The 27,621-nt window shown below is 43.7% G+C and overlaps 1 protein-coding gene across 19 annotated transcripts in view; it reads right to left on the reverse strand.

The window, feature by feature from the left end:
• OBSCN (obscurin, cytoskeletal calmodulin and titin-interacting RhoGEF) overlaps positions 1–27,621 on the reverse strand; it is a 199,853-nt gene that overhangs the window by 8,595 nt on the left and 163,637 nt on the right. For 16 of the 19 annotated variants that reach the window (XM_054814826.1, XM_054814829.1, XM_054814834.1 and 13 more), the window contains 19 exons: positions 20,470–20,727; positions 17,929–18,052; positions 17,450–17,583; positions 16,990–17,102; positions 14,967–15,135; positions 14,386–14,467; positions 13,561–13,761; positions 12,912–12,972; positions 11,723–11,800; positions 11,403–11,575; positions 10,823–10,849; positions 10,141–10,293; positions 9,516–9,561; positions 8,858–8,935; positions 4,331–7,982; positions 3,588–3,710; positions 2,353–2,463; positions 2,068–2,235; positions 1,205–1,327 (listed from right to left, as the gene is read on the reverse strand). In XM_054814826.1, coding sequence (XP_054670801.1) covers positions 1,205–1,327; positions 2,068–2,235; positions 2,353–2,463; positions 3,588–3,710; positions 4,331–7,982; positions 8,858–8,935; positions 9,516–9,561; positions 10,141–10,293; positions 10,823–10,849; positions 11,403–11,575; positions 11,723–11,800; positions 12,912–12,972; positions 13,561–13,761; positions 14,386–14,467; positions 14,967–15,135; positions 16,990–17,102; positions 17,450–17,583; positions 17,929–18,052; positions 20,470–20,727 — 5,874 coding nt within the window. Of the gene's footprint in view, positions 1–1,204; positions 1,328–2,067; positions 2,236–2,352; positions 2,464–3,587; positions 3,711–4,330; positions 7,983–8,857; positions 8,936–9,515; positions 9,562–10,140; positions 10,294–10,822; positions 10,850–11,402; positions 11,576–11,722; positions 11,801–12,911; positions 12,973–13,560; positions 13,762–14,385; positions 14,468–14,966; positions 15,136–16,989; positions 17,103–17,449; positions 17,584–17,928; positions 18,053–20,469; positions 20,728–24,562; positions 27,205–27,621 lie in introns of those variants that run through there. The other 3 variants (XM_054814846.1, XM_054814842.1, XM_054814845.1) reach the window with 2 other exon arrangements.

Genomic DNA, 27,621 nt, shown 5'->3' on the forward strand with positions numbered 1-27,621 from the left:
TACTGGTTGAATTAGGGGGGGTGTATGTGTAAGAAGGAGCAGATGCAGCTTAGAAACAGAGAAAAGTGTCTGCAGAAGCAGCGTGCAGAAGCCTACTGTCAAATAATGGATAAGACAAGGATTCTTTTTTCTGCATATCTTAATCCTCTTGCGTTCAGGAAAGCAGGACTTTGCACGTTCCTGCCAAATACACAGAATGCAATGGAAGATAGTGGATGCTGTTTCCTGTTTTTCTTCCTAATTGGAACGACTCGCATTTGTATCCTTCCCAAAGCCTCTCCTACAGTTGTGTCAAAAGGAATAACAATAAAGCAAGCTGTGTTGGAGGAAAAAGTGGCTGACACGACCTCCGGAGCGAAAAGACAGAGAGCTGCTGCCTGTGCTCATGCCAATCCAGAAAGAAGTGCCTGTATGTGAGGAGAATTAAAAGAAGGAACATGGAGAAGTTAAATCCAAGGGGCTGTGTTTGTGTGACACTGCAGTAGAAACTATTATCAGGCGTAGCATTCATAGAAATAACAGCAAAAGCAGTCTCAAGAGACAGAACAGGCTTGGGGATTGGATTCAAAGTTCATGGAATTAAACAAGAAAACATCCACTGACTGCATCAGGCTCTGGACCAAGCCTTGGAAGAGAAGATCGAAGGGATGATGCAGTTTTGCCAAACTTTTGTCATCTTGTCCTGGCTGTTTGCCCTCAGCTTCCTGAATAATCAATGGAAATAGAAAGCATGGCTGTTGAGCGTAGGATGAATTGCCTTTTTGATAGACCACCTTTCTCCACCGACTGTACGGAAAGCCTGGGCGTAGGATGAGATTGTCTGCTGATCGTTGTTGCTGGGCATTATTAGTGTATAATGTTGTCAGAACTGTAATTTGGGAGGATTATACAGGACTGTGTATCTGGCACCAGCTATGCATATTCTTCTGTAGCTGTTCACTTTTTGGTCACAGCTTCCATGGGACTTAGTTCGACTCACACTTTAGCAAAGCCTTTGTACAGCATGCGTATTCCAGACCAATTAACCAGCACAACATCTAACTTTCAGACGGCTAAATGCCGGCGGTGTGAATTTCATCCCAAACTTTAAACAGCAGCACTAAAATGAGGCTGTTTCTGAATAAAAACGAAACATCCATCTGGTGGAGAAATCATACAAATCGAGACATTCCCCGCAAGGCGTAAGGGCGGCGCTCCACTTTACCTTCGCTCTTGCACTGCACAGTGTAATGGATGGGGATGTTTGTTTCCACAGGTTTCCAGGCCACCTGCGCTCCATCCTCGTAGACTTCCACGATGTCAGGGGACGGAGGGCTGGGAGGAAGCTCTGCCAAGAGGAGACACAAAGCCCAGTGAATGTTACCCATGCTTGTACGCCCAGCATTTCTCAGTTATAGTTATGCTATTTTCATATATATATATATATATTTATATCCTCCTAGTGGAGCAGCAATTTAACTGTGCCTATTTTAAACTCAATATTAAGATTTTGAAGTCTGGTTCTAGAACCATATGGCTACTGGAGTGGCTCCGAAGCCAGGAGAAAGACTAAATAGTGAAGAAGAGGGAACAAACCCTGCAAAATGTGCCACGCTAGCAGACGGCGAGGGCTGTGGCTGTGGAACAGGGTGGGCAAGGGAGAGACTGTCCCCTGAACCCATCTGCAGAAATCTCACCTCACAGGTATTTAAGGGTCACATTTTGGGGCAGAAGTACTACTGTTTTCCAAACCTGGGGCTACCTTCATCTTCAAAAGCTGCTTGCCAAACTAAATCAGGTTTGTGAAGCCTGTTTACCCCCAGCATCTATCTTGCTGTCCTTGCTCCCAAATGCCAGCTGCATTAGCTATTACAGAGGTCCTCTTTTTTTAAAAATCCACTCTGCTGCTGACTCTCAAGTTGCAGGGTTTTCTGATTTCAGCTGGGCCCCTCACATTTAGCACAAGGGCAAAGAAAAACCCAACAATCTTTTGGTACATAAGCCCTTAAGAGTTGACCAGTTCTGCACACACCACTTACCATGGACAAAAAAAAAAAAAAAAAAAAATCTAGCTGCTACTTCTCTTACCTGCTTTTCTTACGATGCAAGAGGTAGATGCTGAGCCCAAGGAGTTTGTGGCCACACAGGTGTAAATACCAAAATCGTCGGCACTAACAGAGAGAATAGTTAACAGCTGGAAGTTTTTGAGCGTGGCTGAGATGAGGATCTGACTGCTGCTGTGGACAGGTATCCCATCTGAAAAGCAGGAGATCGAAGAGGTAAGTATCCTGAAAATTTACATCAAGGTATCAAAACCCTCCCTGCACCCCCATCCCAGAGGCTAGGGACTCTGTACAGGGATGCCAACATCACCTCTGAACCAGTTGATGTGCAGGGAGGAGTGAGCTGCCGTCCGGCACGACAGCGTCACGCACTGTCCGACGGCAGCAGCCTGATCGATGAGCTCCTCAACGAACAAAGGTGCTGCAGAGAAGAGGAAAAGCAGTGATTCAGAGAACCCCAGAAGGGCCATGTGGAAAACAAGTGCATGCATGACATCAGAAAACATTTTTAATCGGTTCAAGAACATTTTGTTCATGCTCTGCCATTCCATTGACCACCGGTTGGAGAATCCTCTGGACATTGGGCGCTCAGGTGCAGGAGCCCAGCTCAGCCCCATGGATGCAGTGTGACTGCCTGTACATGATAATCCAGATGGATCTTGGAAGGTCCATGGGGAACACCTGCATTGCCCAGCCCTGCTGGTACAGCTAAGGCAGCAGAACATCTCAGAGGAGAGGGACAGCATGTCACAGCAGGAGTTTTCTTCTGGCCTAGCTTAAATGTGGAGGCAAAACTAAGTGATGGCATTTTAAAGACGAGGGGGTCGGATCAAGAAAACACAAGAAGAGAGCAGAAGAGATAAAAGGTGGGTGTGAAAGGAGGGAAAAAAGCCATAAAGAATGAGACCTGCTGCTGTCTTCATGGGAAAGGAGGAGCTCAGCTTTTCTTCTGTGTCTCTCCAAGGCTTTTTCTCCACAGAGCCCGGGAGCTGCCAGCCTCACAGACCTGCCCTGCCCAGTGCTTGGCTGGGCTATGCTGAATGCTGGGGCATTAACCTGAGCTCAGAAAATGCTCCTGCTAGATTCAAGGGAAAACTTGCCTGGGCAAAAGCAAGTTCAGCTTTGCTGCCACGCCATGTGGGGCTGCCCCACCATTTTTCATTGCACATCTCTATAGCAGCGTGTCTGTCCCTTACACACGCATGCAGGACTGGCGTGTAGGAATTCACAGTTCCCTGTTTCTGCCATCCCACCCTTGGATACTCCATTTATTCTCTTTCTAGCTTACACATAGATTTTATTCCTTTGCAGTGGCTTCCTAGAATGGCTTCAATTCATGACCAATGCCATGGCAAGGCAGTTTTAGCATAGATGGTAGTTAAGATGTAAACAGGGGAGACTGGCTCATATTGCATGAGTTGGTCCAGGTCATCTCAAGACAATCATTGCAGATCCATCCTGAGAAACTGGCCTCACACAGCACAGGCATATTCATTAGTGATACTTCACGATAAAACTAACTGATGACTTATGCAATAGCAATACCTTTCTCTTTTGGCATGAGGCTTGATAGCTTGAATGAAGAGAGTCCGGATTTCCTCTTCAGAGATCCTTCAGCCCCTGTTAACAGCTCTTTTTCAACTGCCTCGCTTCCCAGCTCGCCAAACTCTGTTCCAAAGAAAGGATGAGAAGTCATTCAAGGTCATCATTCTCCCTCTGGCATGCATTTACAGCAGAGAGTTCTGCCGTTTGCACATAAATAGCTCAGCAGTCACAGGTTTCCTTATTAACGAGCCTTCAGTCAACAGGGAAGGCTGTGACAGCTATTGCAAACAGAATGATGTCCTGGAAGAACAGGGCATATCTAGGGACGGCAGAGAAGAAAGGACAGATTCTCTTGTCCAGTGTCATCAACTTAGGTAGCCAGGGTGACTTCACCAACTTCTCCCTGTCACTTTAGCTTTAAAGATTTACTGTGGTCAGATGATAACTGCAGAAGAAACTGCAGCAAGGAGAGCATCATCCAGCCCCGATCTGCCTTTGCGCAAATTCAGACAGGGGAATTTAAGCCACTTCCATCAGCAGATTAACCCAGCTGACTCTGCACTGAAGTGAGCCAGTAGCAGAGAGCTAGTGGTGAAGATGGCTAGTTTCATAACCTGCCACTGCTGGTTTTGCAATGACTGTCTGACCATGACCTCAGATACGTTGGGGGAAAAGGAAAAGGCAGATCTAGCAGAGTGCAGTTACAGCAGCAAATCGATGAAGGCACGGAGTAAAATATTTACCTTCCTCTGGCTCAGGAGATGTCTTTCCTTTTAGGATTCTTGAAATATGGGCAACAGAAGCTTTTACTTTCTTCTTCAGACTCTGCTCCACTGACTGCTCCACTGAATGAGACCTTGCATATGGCTTAAAGAGTCCCGGCTTGTTGTAGAAGGAGCTTCTCTGCTTCCCACTTGAGTCCTTTTGGTGGCCATAAATTTCCTTATGACTCTCTGATCCTTTCCCCATGGCTAATAAGTTAGTTGCCTTTGAATCCTCAGATATTTCCAAATGGTTCTTCCTGTTCCTGTCCTCTGCCTCTTCCCTGATGCACAGTCTTTTATCCTTATGCAAATGTCCTGCAGGAGGTGACCTTGCCCTTTCACCAAAAGGTATAAACCGTCTACCAGTTGGTTTGGGTGGAGGTTTCCTGTAGTTCAGAAATTCAAATGGAAAGTAGACAATGTCATACAAGTCAGAGAAATTCAAATAGGCAGGCTCTACCTCTGATATGTCAAGTTTTGGAGTTCCACTGCCAAGACTGGGTGTTTCATCTGACAGGTCTTTGATTTTCACTAAAGAAACTTCTGGGTGTTTACCAGTGTCCTTGCTTACTGACACTTGACTGGGTCTTTTTCCAGCATCCAAGCTATCTGTTGAGGAAACGCTTACTTGGCTAGAAGTGGGGCTCTCAAACGCTAAGTCTTCCAGATGCTCACATTCATGAGGAACCATCTGTCCTCCCTGCCCTTCCAGGACCACTGACGTCTCACTCATGGCAGGATAGGGTTCTGCAAGGTCATCCAGCTCAGAAACTTCTCTTTTACCCCCTTGTACAGAGGGGAAGGCGGTGTCCATAGGTGCTTGGCTACCTGGGCCTTTGTGGAACATCTCTGTGGGAGGAGAGATGTGCTTTCTCCATTCTTCCTCACCAGAAACTGACTCTGCCCAAACATTCATCTCTTCAGAGAGGGAAACCATCTCATCCACTAAGCCCTCCAGCACAGCAGACTCCTCATCACTGTAAAAAGACGACCTGTGATGTGAGAGCTCCTGACTTTGATCCCTGTGGAGTGATGGTGGGACAGTTCTTCGAGCATCACAGCTTCCACTTTCTAAGGCAACGCCTCTACCCTCATCATACAACTTTGGATGCTCTTCAAATTCTAGCTCATAGACTGGAGCTGGAGCAACTTCTGGTTGTGAAGCAGTTAAGACACCTGGAGGCCCACCCTCCAGATCAGCAGAAACTCTGCCACTGGGACAGGCAGCCCTGTGCTGCTCAGACACCTGACGTCCAGCCTTGGGGAAAGGAGCAGGCATAGTCTGTCCAGCTGCTTGGCTTCCACTCGCTGTCACAGCTGATCTCACCTCACTGCGAAGTGATGCCTTTGGATGTTCTCGCTGTTCACTATCATGGACCGAAGGGAGGCCAGTATTTTGGGAAGACGCAGTTCTAGCTGGGTGTCTGCTCTCCAGAACAGCAGGCACCATGCCACTGCCTTTAGAAACCTTCTGGGGTTCAGCTCCCTCGATTTCAGTCTCATGGACCAAACTGGGAACAAGCTCTGTGACAGCTGAGCTTTCCCTCCTCAGAGCAGCAAGCCTCTCCTTGCTATGAGCTGGCCGTTCCCTTTCAGCCTGCCGTGCTCCATCGGAGACCAAAGTTGGCATTGATTTTGGTGGTGGGACTTTTGGAACAACAAGATGCTCTTCCTTCAGGTTGGCTGATGCTGTGTCTCCGTGAACAGGAGCCCTCTTGTGTGTCTGGCTTTCGCCATCATGGGCTGACGGTGGAGTGGTTGCTGTAACACCTGGTCCTTCATCCTCCAGGACACCAGATCTCACCTCTTCATAGGTCTTCAGCTTCTGATGCACACCTTCATCAGCTGTTTGCAGAGCAGTTAGGGTGCCAGGCCGTTTGCCCACCAAGGCAGTAGTTACTGGAACACTTTGATCAGGAAGTTCCTGACTTTTGTCTTTACACACTGGAAGTGAATCGGTTTCTGTTTGTGGGCCTGTTAAAACAGCAGTGCTTTCATGCTCCATGAGATCAGATTTGGCAACGCTATGGGCAGAAGTCTTCTCATGTGAATGTTTGTGCCTTTCGTCTTTCCAAGGTGGAACTGGGGCTGTCCTTTTGATAAGCAAGCTTCCACCTTTTAGATCCGGCTGGATGTCGGTGCTGTGAGCAGACTCCTGGGGCAGATATGCACCTTCCTTGCTTGTAGGGGCTGACTTGGAGGTGGTGTCTGACTGTGCGAGGGTTGAAATGGACTGTTTGCCCTCCTGAAAAGCAGTGTCAGAGGCACTGCCAGGGGGAGATTTACCTTCCATGCTTTCATGTTTTTGAGCTGATGATGCAGTTACGTCCAAGCACTGGGCAGTTAGACTGGTGCTTTTGCCTTCCAAATCTTCAACTTCCTCCTCAAAGTAAGCAGCTTTTGACTTCTTCAGTAAATGTTTCCTATTCTCGCTCCTATGAGGTGACACTGGAAGTCTCTCTAGCTGTTGCACAGTAACAGCTGGGCACCCATTACCCTCACATTTTGTGGAAGGAGGGGGCTGCTCTTCTGAACAATCCTTGCTGGCTCTCCTAAAGTCCTCCTGCTTTGAAGTGTCTACAGAACATCCCTTGCTAGGCCCCGCAGAAATGTCACAGTGGTCACTGCCTTCAGGGCAACTTTCCTGTGACAAAATATCACAGTCTTCTTCCAAAATATCTTGTTCCCTCACTGATCTTGAGGCTCTCAGCCTGTAGTCATCCAGGGAACGGCTTCGGCTAGCACCAGCAATGGCAGGATGTGGTGGTTTCCTTGCAGTGTCAAATGAAGCTGATTTGGTCAGCAGACTTTCCCTGTGATCATCTCCATCATCAGACTTTCCTTCTTCTTCTTCCAGTTCAAACTGCTCTAGAAGGGGCTCACGGAGACCACTGAGAGGCACCTTTGAATATCCGGCTTTCCGGAAAGTCCTTCTGGCTCTGTCCAGGTGCCTTCTGAACTCCCTGCCTGGTGAGGAAGGCCCCCTTGCAGGTAGCTCAGCTGCTTGGCTGTAGAAAGTGCTTTTAATGACACTCTGTCTAGGAACACAGACAGGTGGCTTTTCTGTCCCATCCCCAGCCTTTTCAATTCTGTCCTTATCAGATAAAAATATGTCTGGTTTTTCTTTCTGACAGAGATGTGATGTGCTTTCTGTGGAAGTCCTCGCTGATGAAGACTCAGCAGCACCGCTTCTTTGGGACTGCTCTGCTCTTTCATCTCGAGGTCTGGGATGGAGCCCCTCCTCTTTCTCCTTTAAGATACTTGCCATGAGCTCTTTGGTTTCTGTAGGCGATTTGTCCCCCACCTCAGCTTTCGTTGAAGCATACTTCCTCCTCATGGGTTTTACTGGAGGGACTGACATTTTAGAGTGCTTCTCTTCACTTGAGGGTTTTGGAGGCTCCTGATGGCTTGATGCATCAAATATGGACAAGTGCAGTTCGGGTGTAGAGCCAAAGTGCCTCTTGGGGAAATGTGAGTTCTCGTTGTCTGAAGACGAGCCGCTGGTACTGGATGAAGTGCTTTCTTCAATAAGATGTCGGGAGATGGCCAGGGAGGTGTTGTCATGAGTTCTTTCTAGGATTTCTGGGATAGACCGCATTACCAGTATGGATTTATAGCACATCAGAGACCGCTGAAAAGCAAAACAAAATGCTGTACAATCAGATGGAAACATGGTGGGACTAGGGTAAAGCAAGCATACCAAAATGAACTTCGGCACTCTTAAATACCACAGATACTAGTTCAATAACACATTGCCACCCTTTTGTACATATCATCAATCCAGGCCTCATTTGCTCTCCAAGTCTTCCTCTTCTCTCATTCACAGAGGTGAAACTATATTGACTTCAGGGGACTTATTTGCTGTTGTGAACAGGGAAGCAGAACCCTGCTTGAGATATTCAGAGATGATCTGGCCACTCAAAGCAGATGGAAAAGGAGTTTTTAATGGAACACATCAGATGAGAGCCTAGCTGGAGTAAATGGCCTTAAATTCATCAACTGCAGTACAACCTACAGTGACTTAGGCCAACAGAAGACCTACTCTACCGTAGGAGGTAAGACTCATCTGCTCTAACTTCTGCCATGTGAGACATCTCAGTTGAAGTTGAGCAGCTGGCCTCCCCTTACAGCCAACAGAGAGAAACAGGCACCTGCAGAACACAATCAATCTGATTATTTTAGAGAACTTCAGGAAAAGAGGAATCTTCTTGGGACCTGTCTATAATTTAGTATCAATTGCAAAGGCAGCTGAGGATACCTGACTTAGACACAGCCATGCATCTTACAGGCACCTGCATTAGCAGATGATTTTCAGGCAGTAAAAGCCTAGATAATTTATTTCTGCCACATCCATTGACTACTTTCTCCTGGTCTTATTCCCCATTCATAGCCAAGCTGAGATCTCTGCTGTGCTGGCTGTCCTAGCCCAACAGACTTTAAAAGATGAAAATGTAATTAAAAATATGTATAACTAAAAAGAACCAACATTGATTAAGGCCAACTCACCTGCCACTTGCTCCGAGCCACAATGAATTTGAGCTGCTTGGTATTAATGAAATGAGCTGCTTCGAGGGGGAGATTATGCTGCCAGGTGGAATAAGAGGAAAATCACTGGTTAAAAAATCCTGACTTTTTTCCCTGAGAAGTTTTTTTTTTTAGGATTCTCTCCTTCTAGACTTGTTTAATTTAGGAAAGTTACAATAGACCAAATGCTACGATCCCCTCATGGCTAAATCGTAGACAATCTCAGCTTTTCAACGATTAAAGCAAGCCCTGTTCAAGGCATGTCATTAAATTCTTTTTTTGTTTGTTTGTTTGTTTGTTTGTTAATTTTTAGCTCTTCTCCTTGGCAATTTAATGCATTGGAATATAAACCATAACTTTTCTCTGCAAAGCCACAGTTTTCTTTCCATACAGACATACTCTACTCATGTCAAGTAGCAATCTTTATCTTCTGAAAGAAAGGTATCTTGGCATGTAAACACCAGTGCAACTCCTCTTTCTGGAGAGCCATGCCTGAGCTTCTCTGTAGGACAGAAAGTAGGAGACCAAGAGAAAAAATAAACCAGCAAATAATATCAAGCAGCTTTAAGAGCAGCCCCTCCAAAAGTCTGTTCCAACCTCTATTTTTAATGACTCTACTGAAGAACCAGGACAAACTTACCATGAACCACTTGTGGGAAAGACAGTCCAAAGCACTAGGCCTTGCTCTGAGAAGAGAAAAAAAAGATCAGGAAGACTTTTCCAGTCTGAGACTCCCTGCAGATCCTCAGGAAGACCCCATGGGACTCTGCAGGGAGCCTGTTCAAGGGCATTGAGAGCATCCCTAAGAGTGACTTTCACTCTTTAGGTGGCAAGAGTAAAAATGGCTTTGGCAGCAGGCAGAAAGAATAGAAATGAAACTAAAAAGCAAGTGCCTGCAAACATGCCTTCAAGCTGCCTTTTGTACTTGAAATTGCTTGATGAATGTGGTTAATATTATTTAATTCTTGCATAACTCCCTCTATACTAGTCTTTGCTCTTCCCACTTCTCTATGTCATTTCAGACACTCATCTGCCTGGAGGAGTCAGGGAGTAAGGACATCACCGTACCAGAAACAGGCCAATTTGGCAAATTCCCAAGTTGTGTTTTGGGTAATGGGGACTAATAAGAATTAGGGCAAAACGCACCACGTCTTACTCGGCTTTCTACTTTTCAAAACAACCGCAGCTCTGATGAGCTGAGATCTGCCTGCTGTGACACCAACATCTTTGCACACTGGCTGTAGGAAGCACAAAAGTGTACTCACTCGGGGTGCTGCTGTAGGATCCCTTTCATAAAGTCCTTTGCATCTTCGCTCAAGTGAACAAAATCAGGAATAGTCCATGAAATTTCCCCGTTCTGGATATTTAAAAGGGTTCCTCTGTCATTCTCCCCAGCAAATGGAGACTTGCACGTTAGACTTATTTATTAAACACCATGAAATAAAAGAAGAGAGACTTTAGACTTTTATTTGCTGTTCAAATGACAGAAGCACACACACTTACATGGGGCTTTAAAATGCTTGAGGGACTCCATGCATGGGACTTGCGATGCTTGTGAGCAGTGCATCCACTAACAGAGCATCTTTCACCCTGCATTACATGCCACTTAACTGAATTATTTATCCCCGTTTCACAGATAAGGAATTAAGGGTTTGATTTCGCACAGCTACAGTAGGGTGTTGGCCAAAACAGGCAAGGGGAAGACTGAACCTCATCCACTGCTCTCATCGCTAACTGCAAGGAGAGCGGCTGTCAGGTCTTCAAGCAGGGACAAGGACTAACGCCATGGACAACCAGGAAAGAGTGAGTAAAGGAGAAAACTACAAAAGAAATTGCCCTCATTATAGAAGGGCTCAATGCTTCACTCAAATCCCTCACTTGAAGGTACTGGTGGATTCTGATTGACAAAGGGATATTGAATGACTCTCTCCAAGAAGATTTATTTACCTTAAATACGTGATGACTCCCACAGCCCTGAGGAGAGAGGGAACACAAATGTCAGGTGTTCATCACTATTTCTCCCTCCTTCTCAAACACACAGCCCCTTTTCCTGCCACTAGACACCCTGGCACAGAAAGATCACCTTCTTCTCCCTACCTTTCTGAGGAAAATAAATCCCAAAAGCTGTTGCTTTCACCCTTCAATTTTTTTCCTTTTAACATTTTTTTAAAATTGTTCTCAAGTAATCCTCCATTTTTAAAGCACAGATAGAGGGGAAGACTCAAAATATTTTTTTTGGAGCTTGCTTGCCTTTTCTAGAAAGCGTCTTAGAATGATCCTCCCTAGTCGCTGCCTCTAAGAAAGATCGTCTTCTCTAAGATGGTCCTTTGTGTTAATTAGCTGTCAGAGTTCAATTATGGTCGAACAAAATAGACAGAAGGAGCTTTAAAGAGCTCTGATGGGTTTTGGATTCTCAGGGTTCACTTTCAGTTTCTTGTATTATTATCACTACTCCATTTACTTATTAACAACAAATGGAAAGTGGGGCCATCTAGGACAAAAGCTGTTTAAAAAGAGAACAGGTTACCAGATATCGGTTGCTTTTGACACTGGTGACCGAGAAACAATTTCTGGGGCAACGAACTCCGGAGACCCATATTTGCTGAACTGAGGCTCAAAGGGCGTGATCTTCTGGGCAAATCCAAAGTCACAGAGCTTAAGGTCTTCCCTTTCAGGATAAACCATGAGGATATTCAGCGGCTAGTAAATGAAATAAAATAAAAGGGAGGAACTTTTCTTGAAAGCAGGCAATATTTTCAGTTTTAAGTAAGAATAATTCAAATAGAGAATGCCCATTCCCTGACCAACAAGAGTTGATGATAAGCTGGACCTGCCATTGCACATTACCTTAATGTCCAAATGAAGGACGTTGTTGTCATGAAGATATTTGATTCCTTCCAAAATTTGCTTGATATATAATTTGACCTAAAAATTAAATCAATTATTAAACAATTATTAAACATTAATAGTAAATAAGAGGATCCCTGATTCCACTAACAGTTTTAATATATGAGAAGGGAGAGATTGAACTAGAAATACTTTTAAAGCTAGAGAACTTCTTGCATTAGTCTTGCAGTTGAAATAAGATGTGGACCAAACATTACCACATGGAATGAAGCTGTGCCTTGCATGTGCCGTGCTGGAGCCTTCTATATGTGAAAAAGCCCTTACTTTAAAAAAAAAACAAACAAAAACCACCCTACAAACATGCAAAAAAGAAACATAGAAATTCCCAAGTTTGATGAACCTTATCAACCATCTAATTTATCTAACTCGGACTCAGTTCTGGCTTGGTGTAAATCAGGCAAACACATTTAAAGCACAAATACATTTTAAAACTATGTTGTAAACCTGTTTTCTCGACCATGTGTAGATCCAGTCTGCTTATGACTGAACAAGGAGTTAAAATTTACAGCTAGCTTCAGTTTTGGAAGTCCTCTACCTTCAACATTTTTTAGTGTTAGCTGACATCTGATCTTTAAAGGTCCCTTCCAAACCAAACCATTCTATGATTCTATGATATTTCCCTCTGAGTATTTCAAAGAAAAGTCAGTTTTACCTATGGGACACCTGGCTACCAAGTGGGAAGTGTGAAACATTTTGAACTTTGAGCACCAAGGATCTCAAAAAAAAACCCCAAAACCCTTAGAAACTGTAATTTCAGCCTTTGGTTTGGAAACTGAAAGGGAGTGGATAGCACTACAGTTGTGAGGGGATAAAGAGTTATTAAACAAGTGAAGAAAAAGGAGCTCCAGGTGACAGATGGCAAAGAAGTTATGATAATAGACAAAATACCATCTGTATTAGGCTGAATGCAATGGTGATGGTCAAAACCACTGACTGTCTCTAGCTACTCCCCAGGGAAACTCAACTTAGTAATGAAAGCTGGTTGGAACACATTTTAGAGGCTGATTGTGTTTTAACAGATCCTCACTGGCTCAAAGATATTCCTCATATTCAAAAAGGAAAATGCAGCTCGAAGCTGCTCTGGTGGTACCCACCAATTCTGGACCTTCAAGTGAGACAGAAAGATTACCTCTGCTTCAGTGACGACACTCTTCTTGAATAAACGGTCAAGGAGCTCTTCACTGGAGCATCTGACACAGCATTAAGGGAAAACAGAACTACAGTTAAATGCTTGTTTTTTACTTTGTAACCACCTCTATCCAGCTGACAGAGCAGAATTCACGAGGTCATCTCAGGCAACGTGATGTGCATGTAATTCATTAAAAGCTCTATTGCAGAAATGTCCTTCTTGCATAATTGTGATAAAATTGGGCTGCTCCAAACCTGTGCTCCCTATGCACAGGAGCATGATATTGCTTGTGCTAAAATCCGCCTGTCGGTTATGGGTTTTCTGCTCTGCACTGCATTTTCCTGATGATCATCCAGACTGGATCTCATGCAAAGAGAGCCCTTCACCTCCAGACATCTCAGAAAAGAGATCTGGTGCTTAACAACTCATTCACACTTGTATATACAAGTATCATGATTTTTCCTAAAACAGCAGAAGCAGTGCAGTGAGGAGCTCACAGAGCTATGCTATCCTGCAGTGCAGAGAAAGATTGGGCATGTCCTTTTATCTCAGGCAATACCTGAAAATGGTTAATTGCTTAGTTATGTAATAAATGAGGTCTACCCAGTACTTCCCAGCCTCCTCAGACAAGCAGCAGAGAAAAGGATACAACTCCAGAATCAAAATCAGCGTTTTCCGTGTTTCAAACTGATCCAGGAGCCTGGTAATTCTGTCGTGGGACAGAGAGGCAAGAATATCCCTCTCTTGATGCGCTCGAGCCTTCGTTTTGCTTCGTAGAGGTATGAATTTGGCAGCACAAGACACCCTGTTCCCTTTATGTACAACTCGTTTCACAAAGCTGAAGCAGCCCCTGTGTAAAAATCAAAGGACAAGCCCTGCTCAGACTTGGTTAAAGCCCTCTGCACAGCAGGTGTAGACCTTTCCATGTCCCAGCCTTTGACAGCTCACTACTGCTCAGGGCTTAAATTCTCCAACATAAAAACCTGAATTTCCTGTATATGAGGTGCTATTGCCCTCTCCTGGCTGTCTCCAAAACTAAGCAATGAGTTCTTTTCAAGGGAAAAGCTGTTTCAGGTGATACAGCCTTGTGCTGACAAAAGCTGATGCTCTTGGATCCCTTGGACGGACATGGGTCTTGTATATACGTCGCTATGGGCTTATGATGCTAACATTGCCGAGGAGCCATACATACCTGGGCACCTATCCTGCCAGCCTATGGCTGGTATTTTTTCTGGTTGGAGCTACCTGGACATATGGGCTTTATGGACACTCCCATCCTCTGTCAGAAAGCTCAGAAAAGTGTTTCCAGCAGATCTGCAATGGGGTGACCTCCCACTTCTGCCACTACTTTCACCTTTTCAAACTTTTCCACAGCTGAGCCCACCTCTGCCTCTGGTTACACATGCTCAGCAACTCAGATGGGCAGTTAGATATTCTCCAGAAGTGATGCTATAAAGTTGGAAAATTCATTTACCTTCCAATCTCCTGCTTAACCTCATAAAGGGAATGGAGCTTTCTCCTGGTGGCCACTTTCTTTGCTGCTTGGTCTTTCTTAGCTTTGGAAATGAAGGAAAATACAAGTGTTAATATTCAGACAACAATGCCTTGCTAATAGCGTGCAAAGTTATTACAGGACAATTTAAGGCAGGAGAAATTGCAGAGGTCCTCTAAACTTGCGCACAGAATCCAGTGGAGCTGTTCAATGACAGAACCTGCCAATATGAACTTTGGAGCTGCATCTTCACCTGCCATAGAGCCAGGCTAAAGAGCAGAATGCCACCAGAGACATGGCCCCACTTATTTCTGTGGCCCATAGTATCAGTTCATCACGTAGTCTGAAGCAGAAAAAAAAAAAACAACTCTCATTTGTATATATATATGTGTGTGTGTAGGTCATTAGATCATTTGCTCTTATACTGCGTCCTGCCAAACCATTAATATACCAATGCTGTGCAGGAATACAGAGCAGGTACCGTATGGGTATCAGAAGATGACTGCAACAGACTACGTATTGCAATGGCTATGGCAGCAGCTCCTGCACCTGAGTGACATTACCTTCATGTACAATTAGCTCTGCTTTGCACAAAACCTCCCCTCCTGCATTTTTAGCAACACAGGTATAAACACCACCGTCTTCTGAGACAGCATTGTCCACGACTAAGAAATACGTTGTTCCTTCCTTCCCTTGATGGAGCCTGGTGCTGTCTGTCAGCAACGAAGTGCCCTGAAAGAATGAAATGACATTTTGGCATTGGAAAAACCAAGACAGAAACAGATGTTTCTTCTCTTCAAGAAATGAGATGTAGGAGCAGAGCTACAACACAGACTGTTTAGGCTAGCAAATCTCACTAACAAAGTGGTGGCTGAAGGAGCCCCTCATGTCTAACTGTTTGTCTGCTTCCACATTACCCAGTAACATTTTTGTTTCATAACCCATTTGTAGGAATACGGGCTTGGGAAGGATCACCAGGGCCACGTGGTTTATTCTTCAGCTCTCCCAGCACACAATGCCTGAGCAGTCAGCCCAGGGAGCATGAGGATCAGCTACTCTGCTCCTGCCTGGTCTCCAGCTTCTGCTGGCACTTGTGGTGCTTAATACATTCGTAAATGCTGTGAAAAAAAGGGACAGGAGGGAGCGTGTGTGGCACAGAGATCAGATTATGAAGATTTACTAAAGGACCTTATGAGGCCGCCTGTCTGGGCAGTAAAATGCTGGATAAATGTATATAATACAATAAATGTAAAGTGATGCAACCCTATTCCCCCACATGAAATGTCGGTCTCTGAGCTGTTCCTTATTACACTGGAGCAAAACTCTGAGTTACAGTAGGTCACTCCATAGCAGCACCATCTCAGTGCTTGGAGACAGTCAAAAACTACCAGAAGTTAGAAATTATTAGGGAAGAAATGAAGAATAAGACAAAAAGCATCATCTTATAAATCCTAGGTTTTCCCAGGGTATGGTACTGTTGCAGCAATGTTCTTTCTGTAACAGCTTCCAGATGAGGATTGACAGAGCAAGTTTGGGCTCTTCAGCCTGGAAGGGAGGCTTTAGCAATACAACGTGATATTATGAATAGCTTAGCGAGTGGGCAGGGTTTAACTTTTCCTGCAAGATGTAAGAGCCAACACATGAAGCTTTTGGTAAATATGTACAGAATAGCCAAAAAGAGGTGGCATTTCAGGCAGCCTCCTTGCCAAAGGACACTGTCCATGCAAGACGTTTACAGCGGTGCAAGAGGAGATTAAATAAGCACATGGAGAGCTTTACGGTGGGTCAGTAAATAGATAAAGTTCAACTAGCTTGTGATAACTCTCAGCTGAAAATGTCAGAGCTTTGGAGAATATTAACAGGGTGTATCATATATTCTTGTCTTGTTCTTCTTTTCAAGGTGTTCAGGCACATGCATGTACATGTGTGTGTGCATGGGAGGGGGTTCTTTGCATTTTTGCTTGGTTTTTAAGGTTATTTTATTTGTCTGAGTAGCTCATCCTTGTACTTCCCACACAGAAGGTAGAAAAAAAAGGAATAAAACTTTTGTGTACAAAAGACTTAGTTGGACAGAGAGTTACAATCATTATAAAACAAGAGTGGCTTATTTCAGGGGCATGACAATATTCTGAGGAATAATAAATGATTTAGTCTTTCCTTTCCATGGGATATTTGTCCTTAGTCACACTCATTTTATCAGTTAGCTATGGAAAACATACAGAGCCTGAAAGTCACACTGACAATTGGAATAATCCACTCTTAATCCCATCCCTGACCCCAAAACCACAGCACACATCTTGGTGGCTCTCGGACAGACACCAGTCTCCCTTCCTGCCCATCCCCAAAACCATCTCAGTTGCCCTTTCTGCAAAAGGAGCTACAGCGACGCTGGAGACAACATGAGGTGAGATGCATGGTTGGTGGTTCCAGTGAGAACTGCAGCTCATTCAAAAAAATCTATAGATATGACCCAGAATCAGTGTAAGAGGTGTAGGATGAAAGAACAAAATAAATTCTGGACAGAAATACTGCTCTACAGTCCTTTCTGTAGTCTTTATTCTCAGCCAGAGAAACGCCTGCACTTACCTTAAACCACAGAACGGTAGGCTGAGGGGTTCCTTCAATGACTGCCTGAAATTTGGCACGCTCCCCAGAATTCACCTGCACATCCTCTATTGTCACTTGCATATAGGGAGGACCTGGTGAGACACAAGGGTTTGCTGCATGCACAGTACCATAACTTTGTTCATGGTGTGCTGATGTAGGTTGAGTTACTCAAACGGGATTTGCAGGACTGGCCATTTAGCATATAACATCAGCTTAGTTTAAATCAAAAGATATCACAGCAATATATTTGGGTTTCTTTATACTGTCATTACTTTTAGGCTTCATATCTTCACACTTATCTGTTACTTTTTGTTTAATAAATGGATACTGCTCAAGAAATGGAAGTATTTAAAAAAAATCAGTCATCGAGAGCTATTACCAAAGGAGAAGACAATGACCATCACGGGATGTGGGAGAGGGAAACAAGACTCTTCCTTACTTGTTGGGGTCTTCTCCTCAGTCTTATACACACGAGTTCTTTCTGTGGTCTCAATATAAACTTCACTGTGTACGTCCCAGACCACATCTCCTTCTCTTCTGTACCAGTCTCCTGCCCCCGCGGCTGGTGATGTTCTTTCATGAAACCCAAGAGAAAAGATCATTACATAGTCACGTACAACCACAGAGATACAGGATTACACCCTGCCACTGACCTGTGTGTTTAACCACCAGACAAGTAATTATTCACTTAATACAAGAAGATTGGGGTGGAGGGGTTTTTTTGGGGGGGGGGGATAAATTTCTCTCCAACCTTTTCTATTCTTCTTGCACAATGCATGTGTGAACAGGATTCGAAAAATAACAAACCTACAAGAATCAGTTCAAGTCACCACCTGCTTCCTCCACCACAGAGGACTTGCTGTTCTTGCAACTAAGTCTGCCACATTCAGAAATCTGTGTATTGGGATGGGTTTTTACCTGGTAATAGGAACGGTGCGCTCCTGAGTCCTTTCATCTCCAGCAGCCGTCTCATCACGGGAAAGACCGGGACTGGACTTTGGCACGCTTGGTTCTTCAGCTGGAATCTGTCTTTGTGCTTTGTCTGGCAGCAGAAACAGGACAAGTTAGACACGTCACCTATGACGGCACACCTGAAACCCAGAGCAAACCGTTGGAGCCACGTCTAGTCTGCCTTGTGTCAGAACTGAGTCCCTCTGACCTCAGCTGAGTGCAATCACTGAAGCCAAGAGGAGAATTTGGCCCTTTTGAGAAGACCACATGAAGCAAACGGCTTGAATAACATCAGAGAGACTGAACACATTGCTGACTGGGCAAAACTAACTTTTCTGTAAGGAAACACACACAGATAAAAATAGGAAAGGCAGTCAGTAGGGATGAGAAGAAATAGGATGACTGGAAGGATAGAATGAGTTCAATACATCCTTTATAGGACATAATATAACTATGAGTTCCAGCTCATGGCTATGATGAAATCATAGAATCATTTAGGTTGGAAAAGACCCCTAAGATCATCAAGCCCAGCTGTGAACCTAACACTGCCAAGTCCACCACTAAACCATGTCCCTAATAGCCACATCTACATATCTTTTAAATACCTCCAGGGATGCCCAGCGTTAGCTTCATACACACAAATGCTTCAATTAAACTTTGCATTATGAGAAGAGTTCTTGACTCACTGTTGCAATCACAGTATCAGTGAAATGTGTAAGCTTACATCAATGTAAAACTGGAGATCAAGGGAGGCCCTGGCTAGGGGTACAGCTAATACGGAGATAATATGGAGATATGCTAATATGGAGGACCTGGTGATGTTTTAACATCAGCATTGGTGTACTTCCACTGGGTTCTTTGAAAATGTCCTCGTACAACTCTAAGTCACACCAGAACAAGATTTGGCATCTGGGGCTTGCAGGACCAAGGAAGTAAAAAGATGGCGCAGCTTAATGGCAGTTCAGGTATTGTTCTTCTTTTATTATTAATTATTATTAATATATCTTCAAAGACTGGTTCGATCTTCCATTCCTAAAGTACCTGATTGTCTTTTGATATTGACCATTGGAGTTACCCCATAGGATAAAGTGCATCATTTCCTTTTTCATCTGAGGAGAAAAGGTTAAATCAAGAGGATTCTTCTCCCCAGCAGGAAGGGCCTTTTTGGGGAGCACTCTAGGGATGTTTGGTGCTGGCTGGTTTTGGAAAAAAGCAGCAGTTTCTAGAAATCACATGAAACAGCTCTATTGGGATGGAAAACATGGTTATTCAAGGCATTACTGGCAGGGTCAGAGATCCCAGGTTGGTAGGATTGTGCTTTCCTATTGCCAGCACTATCAAATTGTTTGCCTTCTTTTTATTCAAAGAATGGGATCTTTGGGACGGTCATCAAGTCTCCACCTTGTTAAAATAATTCCCCATATTAATAACATGTTTAGTTTTCTCAGATGAAAGGACTGCAAAACCATCTCATTCACTATTCTATTATCTCTGTAGTTATGACTAAGGAAACAATCTGCTAGTTGACATTTTACATATGATTTTTGAGTCATCCTGCTTCACCAAAGGATTATTTTCACAGATGATTTCCTTCTAGAAAGGAAAAAAGGTTTTAAAGCCCTGTCATTTTTTAATGCAGTTTTTTTTTTGTCTGATTCCATGAAACACTTCTATCCTTGTTGCATTTTAGACAAGAATATCTTTTTTTTTAAACAGCATCTGGACTTTGAGGGCTGAAGGCTACTTGACATTGTCCTTTTAAGTTGACACTGGGGCAGGACAGTTATTCTGACTTGACACAGAGACAGCTCAGACAAGTTGTTATGGCAGAAGCAGAAGGACGAGAGAAGAGGTTGCCACTTATTCATGGGTTTTTTAAAAAAAAAAATAAATGCAAAGACGAAAGACTTGTTCTCCTGCCAAGACACAGTCACACACATCATTGGTTTTCATCACACGGAAACTGTTAAGGAGTCTATCAAAGCTCTAAGGCCAGTGAAATGCAGGTGAACCTAATGTGCCCAACATCCTAGAAAGTCTCCAGCCGTTGATACAGGGATGTTAAACACATTTCCAGCTTGTTTATGGCAAACAATAAAAGAAAAGTAACCTCCCTTACCCACCCCACCAAATCAAAACCCAAATGACTTCTTTAAACATAGAGATCCCACCCCACCTTCTCCCTCAAAAAAACTTGAAGCCATTCTAGGGTCAAAAGACTAAAGGTGGAAAAATCCCCAATCCCTCCATTTTGGGCAGGTGATGAACCAAACTCAGACACAGTTTTCAAAGACCTTCTGTTTCCAGAAAGATCTGCCCCAAACTTATGTCCAGACCCCAGCCCACAGTCCCACATTTCTTTGAGTTTGAATGTCCTCTTTTAATCTGCAACTGCTCAAAACACAACAAAACAGAAAAATGAGGGGAAAAATATCATTATCGGCAAGTTCAATATTTTTGTCTCTCTTGACTCTCACGGGGCATTTTCCAGATTCATGCCAAACCTACCATGACCTCCAGCAGTCTGGGTTTGGGTACTGGCTTCTTGAACTATGACAGAGGGCCCAGCTGCTCTTTCTGAGTGCTCTGAAGGAATGGACCCAGGAAGGCCAAGGCCACCGGCTCCTCCTTGCATGCTCGGGGGAAGAGTCACCAGCAGTGATGCCGAGTCCACGAGTTTCTTTAGAGCTGTTTTGATCTCCTTATCAGCACGCTGAAGTGAGGCCTGGACAGTAGTCTCCACCTTTGACTGTGGGGAAGTCATTCCTACAGACAAGAAGAACAGCTTTTCTCTCTTCAGGGTAAAAAGAAAATAGCAGCATCATCCAACCCATGGAAATATTTGCAATCGTATCATTTTCCCCTCCTAGAGCAGAGACCTGATGCAGAAATGCTTATTGCAGTAAGAAAGAATGTAGCTAGAATTAATAAGAAGGTTCAAACATGTTTCAAAAAGATGTATCTCACCAGGTTGACACTGTGCCACACCGCATACACACCCGGCCTCACCTCAGACAGCAGAACAAAGGATCCATCTCCCAACTCAACCCTACGTTGGCTGGTCTGTCAAAAATAACTTTATTAAGATCAATGAAATGAACCCAGAGGTGACCCATTGCACTGATACAGACCCTATGGGCAAGGAGGTCGTTATTCTCACAGGGAAGGAGGAGTGACTGGGTACCAGCCTCATCGGTGACTCTGGAGAAGGGCAGGGGAAAGAAGGGAGGGCTGTTCTGCTTCAGGAGCTCGTGAGTCTGAGAGGATGGCAGAAAAGCTACTCCTTCCTCTAGAGAAATGTATTGGTCCTACTTTACAGTATCTGCGTATTTTTCCTGGGCTTTGCGCTTGGAGGTACCTGAGACTTTTATATTTGTATGGGACTATGCTTTTTCAAGATACTCTAGAAGCAGTCACCTGGTCTGTAGAGTAATGCACAGCAGTTGTGTATAGGGAAGCATTATACACAGGAAGATAAAAGTCCTGCCTCAAGAAACTCATAGTCTTGAAGGCAGAGAGAAGAAAAAAGCTTTCCACACAGAAAAATGGATTTTCAAGCATATATCTTTGCAGAATGGCCACCCAGAAGACAAATACCGTGGTCTCATCCCCAGTCAGCACTAGCAGAAGCAGCTAGGCTAGGATGGGATCATAGGACCTCAGGAGCTCATCTCATCCAATCTCCTTCCCAATACACCTTCCACAGATCTTGAAGAAGCATAACAAAGGGACAGACAAGATCTAGGGAAACTTTCAAGTAACCATAAAGACAGACAAAATACACGTCCGGTTAAGACAATTCATCATGTCCATGGCACGATTGCTTGCCAAGCAAGAGTGCAAACTTGAACCATCATGTGGTTCAAGAAAAAGAGCACTTGCACACAAACGGCTCTGACTTGCTTAACGTCATTGACACGGGAGATGTCCTGTAGCTGTTTTGATTCTGCTCCTTCCCTGCCCTTAAGAAAGTAAATTCCCCTGATAGACCTTAGCAGGTAAAGTTGAAGACTACATTTGGATCAGCCCCCTTTGAAGACAACTCACTTGATTTTTGTTTTCAAGGTCCTCCCCATAAGCATAGTGGTTATGGCATATTTCAGTTCTGAGTTTGTTGATGGAAAAAGCAAATTTTGCTTACATGAAGTCCCAGACTTCCCATTAGTGTTCATCAGCACTGGGCTGGGTTGAAGATGTTTAAATATTTGCCTAGATAAATATTTTGATTCTCTGGTGTTCCTGTTGTGATTGCTGCCAACTAGTGCTGCCCAACGAGCTGGGCAGCTGCCAACAAGTGAACCTTTTGGAAAGGCATGAAACACTCTTAGTATCTCTGAATGAGAAAATATATTTGCAGGGATGTATGTACAGGTTGTATATAACCCCAGGTCTCCCCCACGCTGCTAATACCGCCACTTTCCTCCCTGTTTAGGGATGCTACACACTATGATTCAAGCTGCTGACTGGAGGAACTTTAACATTAGCTAAGGTATTTCAAACTAACACCGTTGTGATGACACACCTGTGATGGACAGCCTGTTTCCCAATTCTAAAATCTCAACCATGAAACTTTTCGCCCCATATCTCCTTCAGCCAATAGCCAGGAACACAAGACTGACACGTATTTTGAAGTTCCAATTCAGCTTCAGAGAAGGACCCAAGAGGACAAGAATTTTTCAAAATTATTGATTCCTAGATCTGAGTTGGAAATATATCGCTAAAAAAAAGTTCTTTCACTTCAACACTTGTGAAACTGTCCATAAAAAATGGAGCTAGAGCCCAACTGCATTAATGTTCTTGGGTTGCAACCCAGCTCCTACTGAAGTCGATGGGGGAAGCGGACGAGCTGATGGGCTATCGAGTGCCGTGAACAGAGAAGAACAGAAACCCAACAAATTCAGTGACAGCTGATGCAAGACATTTATTGATATAAACTCAGCATCTAACAGCATATCTTGCATTTGATTTTTTTTTGTTTTGGGTTTTTTTGGTGTTTTTTTTATTTTTCTTTTTGTGTTTCAAGCAAACCGAAGTTTCCACTTTATTAATACCCATTTACCTGCAGGAATTATAGTAAAACCTCTGTATTAAAATTTTTATTACAGCTGTATGGTTTCACCTACAAGAAATAAATCCCCACACATCTCATTAGTTATCTACATAGTTTAATCACTTACAAGCATAATTTTTAACCTCTAGGAACATATTTTGAAAATACATGTAATGAACTTTTCATAAACCTTTCACTTTTTGAAGAGAGTGCTGCATAGCATTTTAAAAATTCTTTTAAATTGATTCTCTTGCTTAAATTTCAAAAGAAAATGTAAACAGATGTTAATTGCTTTGGGCTAATGAATCAAAGTATAGTTCGTCTATGACCATCTGAACCGCAACCTTTCATCTTCTTTAGAAAAACCTGAGCATCAACCACAACAGGAGGAAACCTCCACATTCCTTTACACATCTTTATTATCTTTTGGATGAATATTATATTTTCAAGGACTATCATAGGGCAAATTCTTTTCTCAGCAGTATCTTTGTAAATCCGAATCAAATCCACTTCCTTCTGTGGAATTATTCTAGATTGATACTGGAATAACTGAGATCAGAATCAGGCCCAATAAAAATAAATATTTTCAAAGCATTTCTCTGTTCTATGTCTGTTACTTTCCAATGTAAAGTGCAATATATGAAAAAAGCACTAATATATATCCATTGTATTGCTTAATTACAAAACAAACAGTATAAACCAAGGAGATGTTATAAAAAATGGAAAAGTAACATAAAAGAGTCTTGATTTCTTTCACCACCTGTAATCACTAGAAAATCATCCTATATCATGAGGGCAGTGCACATGATATTACACATTACATCTTGTTTGGATATTGAAAGTAAAAGGCTGTGAAATCAGTATGTTCAATTTTGTCAGCATATGCACTTCAAGGTGCAGTCACAGAAGGAAAAAATAATGTATTCTGAATGTATTAGCGGGAATATTGCCCGGAGGACTCCAGACCAAGCTTCACAATTTTACCTAGCTGGGAAACACTGAGACAGCATCACACATCAACCTTTCCAAGCCAAAAACTCACTCAGTCCTCTCTCTTCAGGCTAGTTAGAAATTCAGCTGTGTCTGAGCATTTCTGGTTTCCCTACACCATCTAAATGAAAACATATTCTACTGCAACAGTGCTATGCAACTCAGCTGGGACAAGGGGTTGGGACTTTTCACCCCGTGACTCTGTCTGATAGAGAGGGCCGGTGCTTGGTCCTACTGAGATCAACATCAGACTCCAGTTGACTTCAACTGGGACCAATATTTGGGCCTATGAGCTCATTTCTTTCCAGGACTGAGCAACATCCATTTTTGGTGAAGCCAGTGGGAATGGGCCACGCTCAGTGCATCTTAGCCTTCCCCCCACAATCAGTGCTCCCGCTGCAAAGCTCCTGAGAAACTCAACAGAAGGCAGTACCTCTGCGAGACAGCTCAACATACATGGTTACAGTAATACGATGCAATTGCAACTGGCAGTGCTTCCAAGCAGCCCAATACATTTTGAAAGATGTATTTTTCAACCGGGCATTTATATGGTAAATCTTCTTTCTTTCTTTTTTTAAAGCTGTCTTTATGCTCCTGCTACTTTGCTGTAGCTCAGTGGTGAATTCCTCTTAGCACATATAGAAGACATTATCCATCAATCTGTTAACAGTAATGTTTCACCACTGGCATGTACAGGAGACCAAATATTCTTCCAGTAATATTTATTGACAAAGACCACATTTGTGGTTCTTTGTATGTGTTAGCATTTGATTATAGATGCAGAAGTCATTTTGTGCAGCACTTTAATCTTTTGCTGCACATTAAGTAATCTATTTTTTAAAAGATATGGATTATAAATCCACTATACTAGAATAGAGAATAATGAAACCTACATCTTTAGACAACTAGGAAGTGGACTTGAAAATAGCAGTCATTCAATAAAGATGGTCTTTGTTTACTTAAAGCAGAAGAGAACAACGAAATCCTTGCTTCCTCAAGTCAGTGGGAGTTTCACCATTGACTTTAGTCAAGTTAGGATTTCATTGAAAAGGTCTGAGCAGCCCTTTGCATCCCTAGTAAATTCAATATTTTCTGTACATTTCATTCCGTGGCAGAAGTTTAAAATAATGTAACCAGACTGTGCATGTTGAAAGGTTTATGAAGAAATTTTGACAGAGCTAATTGGTGTCAAAAGTGTACAGCAGAGTCAAAGCAGTGTGAAGCTTCATGACCTTCGGGCACACACAGTGACAGGAGATCGCTTTAGCTGGGAACAGTTCTCCTGTCCTGGGCTGCTGAAGGACGCTGAAAAGCTTAGATACTTTCACCTTCTTGCCACGCCATAATGTACAAATTGGCACTTGAAATAATTTTTAAGTTCATGGGCAAAACCCTCACTTATTCATTTTTATTTCTGTCATAGGCAGGAGAATCAGGCTTTTCCTAAACCTACCATCACTGCTCTGCTATGGAATGATATATGTTCACCTTGATCAAAGCTTTTAAAATTACAAACTGTTCTGACAGACATGTTCCCTTTAAGACTGGAAAAGCTCGACATACCATATTTAAATATATTTTCCTCAAAGGTATTGCCTCGTACATGTTACCTTGTTATCTTTGCCACCAATTCCCCTCACCTACAACAATTTTGATTAGATTTTTCTAAAACTCTACTTTCTTTTGTGTTGAAAATTATGCTTGCACCTCCTCAGCTTTGGGAGAGGTCTTCTGTGCTGATGTGCAAGGTAACAGGCTCGCCAACAGTCCCATAGCTGAGGGTTCTTGTGGAAACTTCAGTTTTAAAGCTTGACTGTCCGTTATCTGGTGAGAGCTGGACTTCGGTGCAGAAAGATGGTTTCACTGTGAAGGAGGGACCCGGAGAAGCTGCTGCTGTTGCTGCATGCACCCCAGGCGTCACTGCCATGCAGGTATCACTCACATGGAAGGAGATGTTTGAGGCACCTACAGACTGCACACCGGTTACTCTAGATGCTGACATGAACATGCCCCCAGGAACATGCTCCTCATACTGGCTGAAAAATCTTTGCCTGGGCTGGGACACCACAGGTCTCACCAGATTCAGCAGCACTGGCTTCCCAATTGTTGGCTCATTAATCTCTGTCTGGAGCACGGAGATCTCGCAGGGTTTCTCTGCTGTATGACTCTGGTCATCGCACCCGTAGGTCTCACCTTCTTCAGGAACATAATCTTCAAGATCCTCCAAAGTTAATATTTTGCCATTGTGGGTTAAGATTTTACGGTCCCGGGTGCTAATGTCATCTGTCTGTAGTTCCTCTGGTTCATCAACTATAACAACATTATCCTCTTCTGGAAGGACATCTTGCATTACTTCGGGTACCCCCTCTTCAACAGGCCAAGATACATCTAATTCATCTGTCTCTTCCTTAACCTCTGGACTTGCTGGTGAGAACAGAAGTTTGTGCTGGTCTGCAGCAGCTGTCTCAAAACTGAAGATCAAAGGCTCACCCCCGCAGGCAAGCAGCGGGGAAGCGACATCTGACCTGTAGTGAGCGCTTGTTTCCTGTGGGAAGCTCTTTCCTTCGGTTCCATAATCCATAAATGAATCATTTCCAAGTTGTTCGGACCCACACGGGGAGCTTCTGTCTTCATTGCTGACTTGAGGTCCTTCCTGCTCGGTTGCATACACCAGTGGCTGGATATCGGCTTCAGACAGACTGTCATTAGGCAAAGATTTTGACTGTTCCACCAATTTATTGTTGGAGTTGTTTGTGTTTGGATCATCTTCTGGGGAACGCCTAGGCCTTGAGCTGGGAAAAGTGAATGTTAACACCCCTGAGTCATCTTTTTCTTGTTTTGCTGGGGAAGAGCCTCTTTTCCTTGCAGGTTTTGGTGATTTTTTCACCTTGAATTCAATTATTTCTTCCACTTCAACCCATTTGGGCTTTTTCTCTTCCACCTTGGTCTCTATGATGACATCTCTAGCTGCTGCTCCTTGCCTGTCCTCTGGTTCTGTGACATAAAGCATGGGAACAGCAGACTTCGATGTTGCCTCCTGCTCATGTGTGTGGACAGGCTGTCTGATCTTTGAAACAAAAACTGGCTCTGGAGTTGGCTCCGCTCTTGGGGAGCGGGAAGGTGAATGACCTGAAGAAGAACGTGCAGGAGAAACCCTTCCCCTTTGTCTTGGGCTCTTCACCACAGTGGTTATTGTTTCCTCTCTGATGACAGAAAGGGTTGGAATGGAGTTGGCAGGAAGATGAGATTTTCGGGGAGCCACGCTCCATCAGCACATGCCATTGTTGGTCAAGGCACTACAATGGGGTTAGTTTTGTGAGCATTCCAGCTTTTGGTGAAGCGTGTCATTTTGGAAGGGATACACACGCAATGCACACACCCACATGCCCATCTCCACTTACTCTCTGATCCAGGGAAAACCTCAGTGCCATTTACCCCCGGTGGACTCCATTAGCCTCCTTGAGTGCAGGAACACACAACAAGCATGTCCAGCTGAGCAATGTTCTTCTGGATGCTGCTATATTTCATGTGCTTGTGTTGACCACCTACTGTGCTACTTCGGACCCATATAGCAGTTTTACTGAAGGATTTTAAACACTCAAGTGGTTTAACCTTTTCCT

The sequence above is a fragment of the Grus americana genome, chromosome 2 (genome assembly GCF_028858705.1).
Source record: "Grus americana isolate bGruAme1 chromosome 2, bGruAme1.mat, whole genome shotgun sequence".
In the NCBI taxonomy this organism is placed as follows: domain Eukaryota; kingdom Metazoa; phylum Chordata; class Aves; order Gruiformes; family Gruidae; genus Grus; species Grus americana.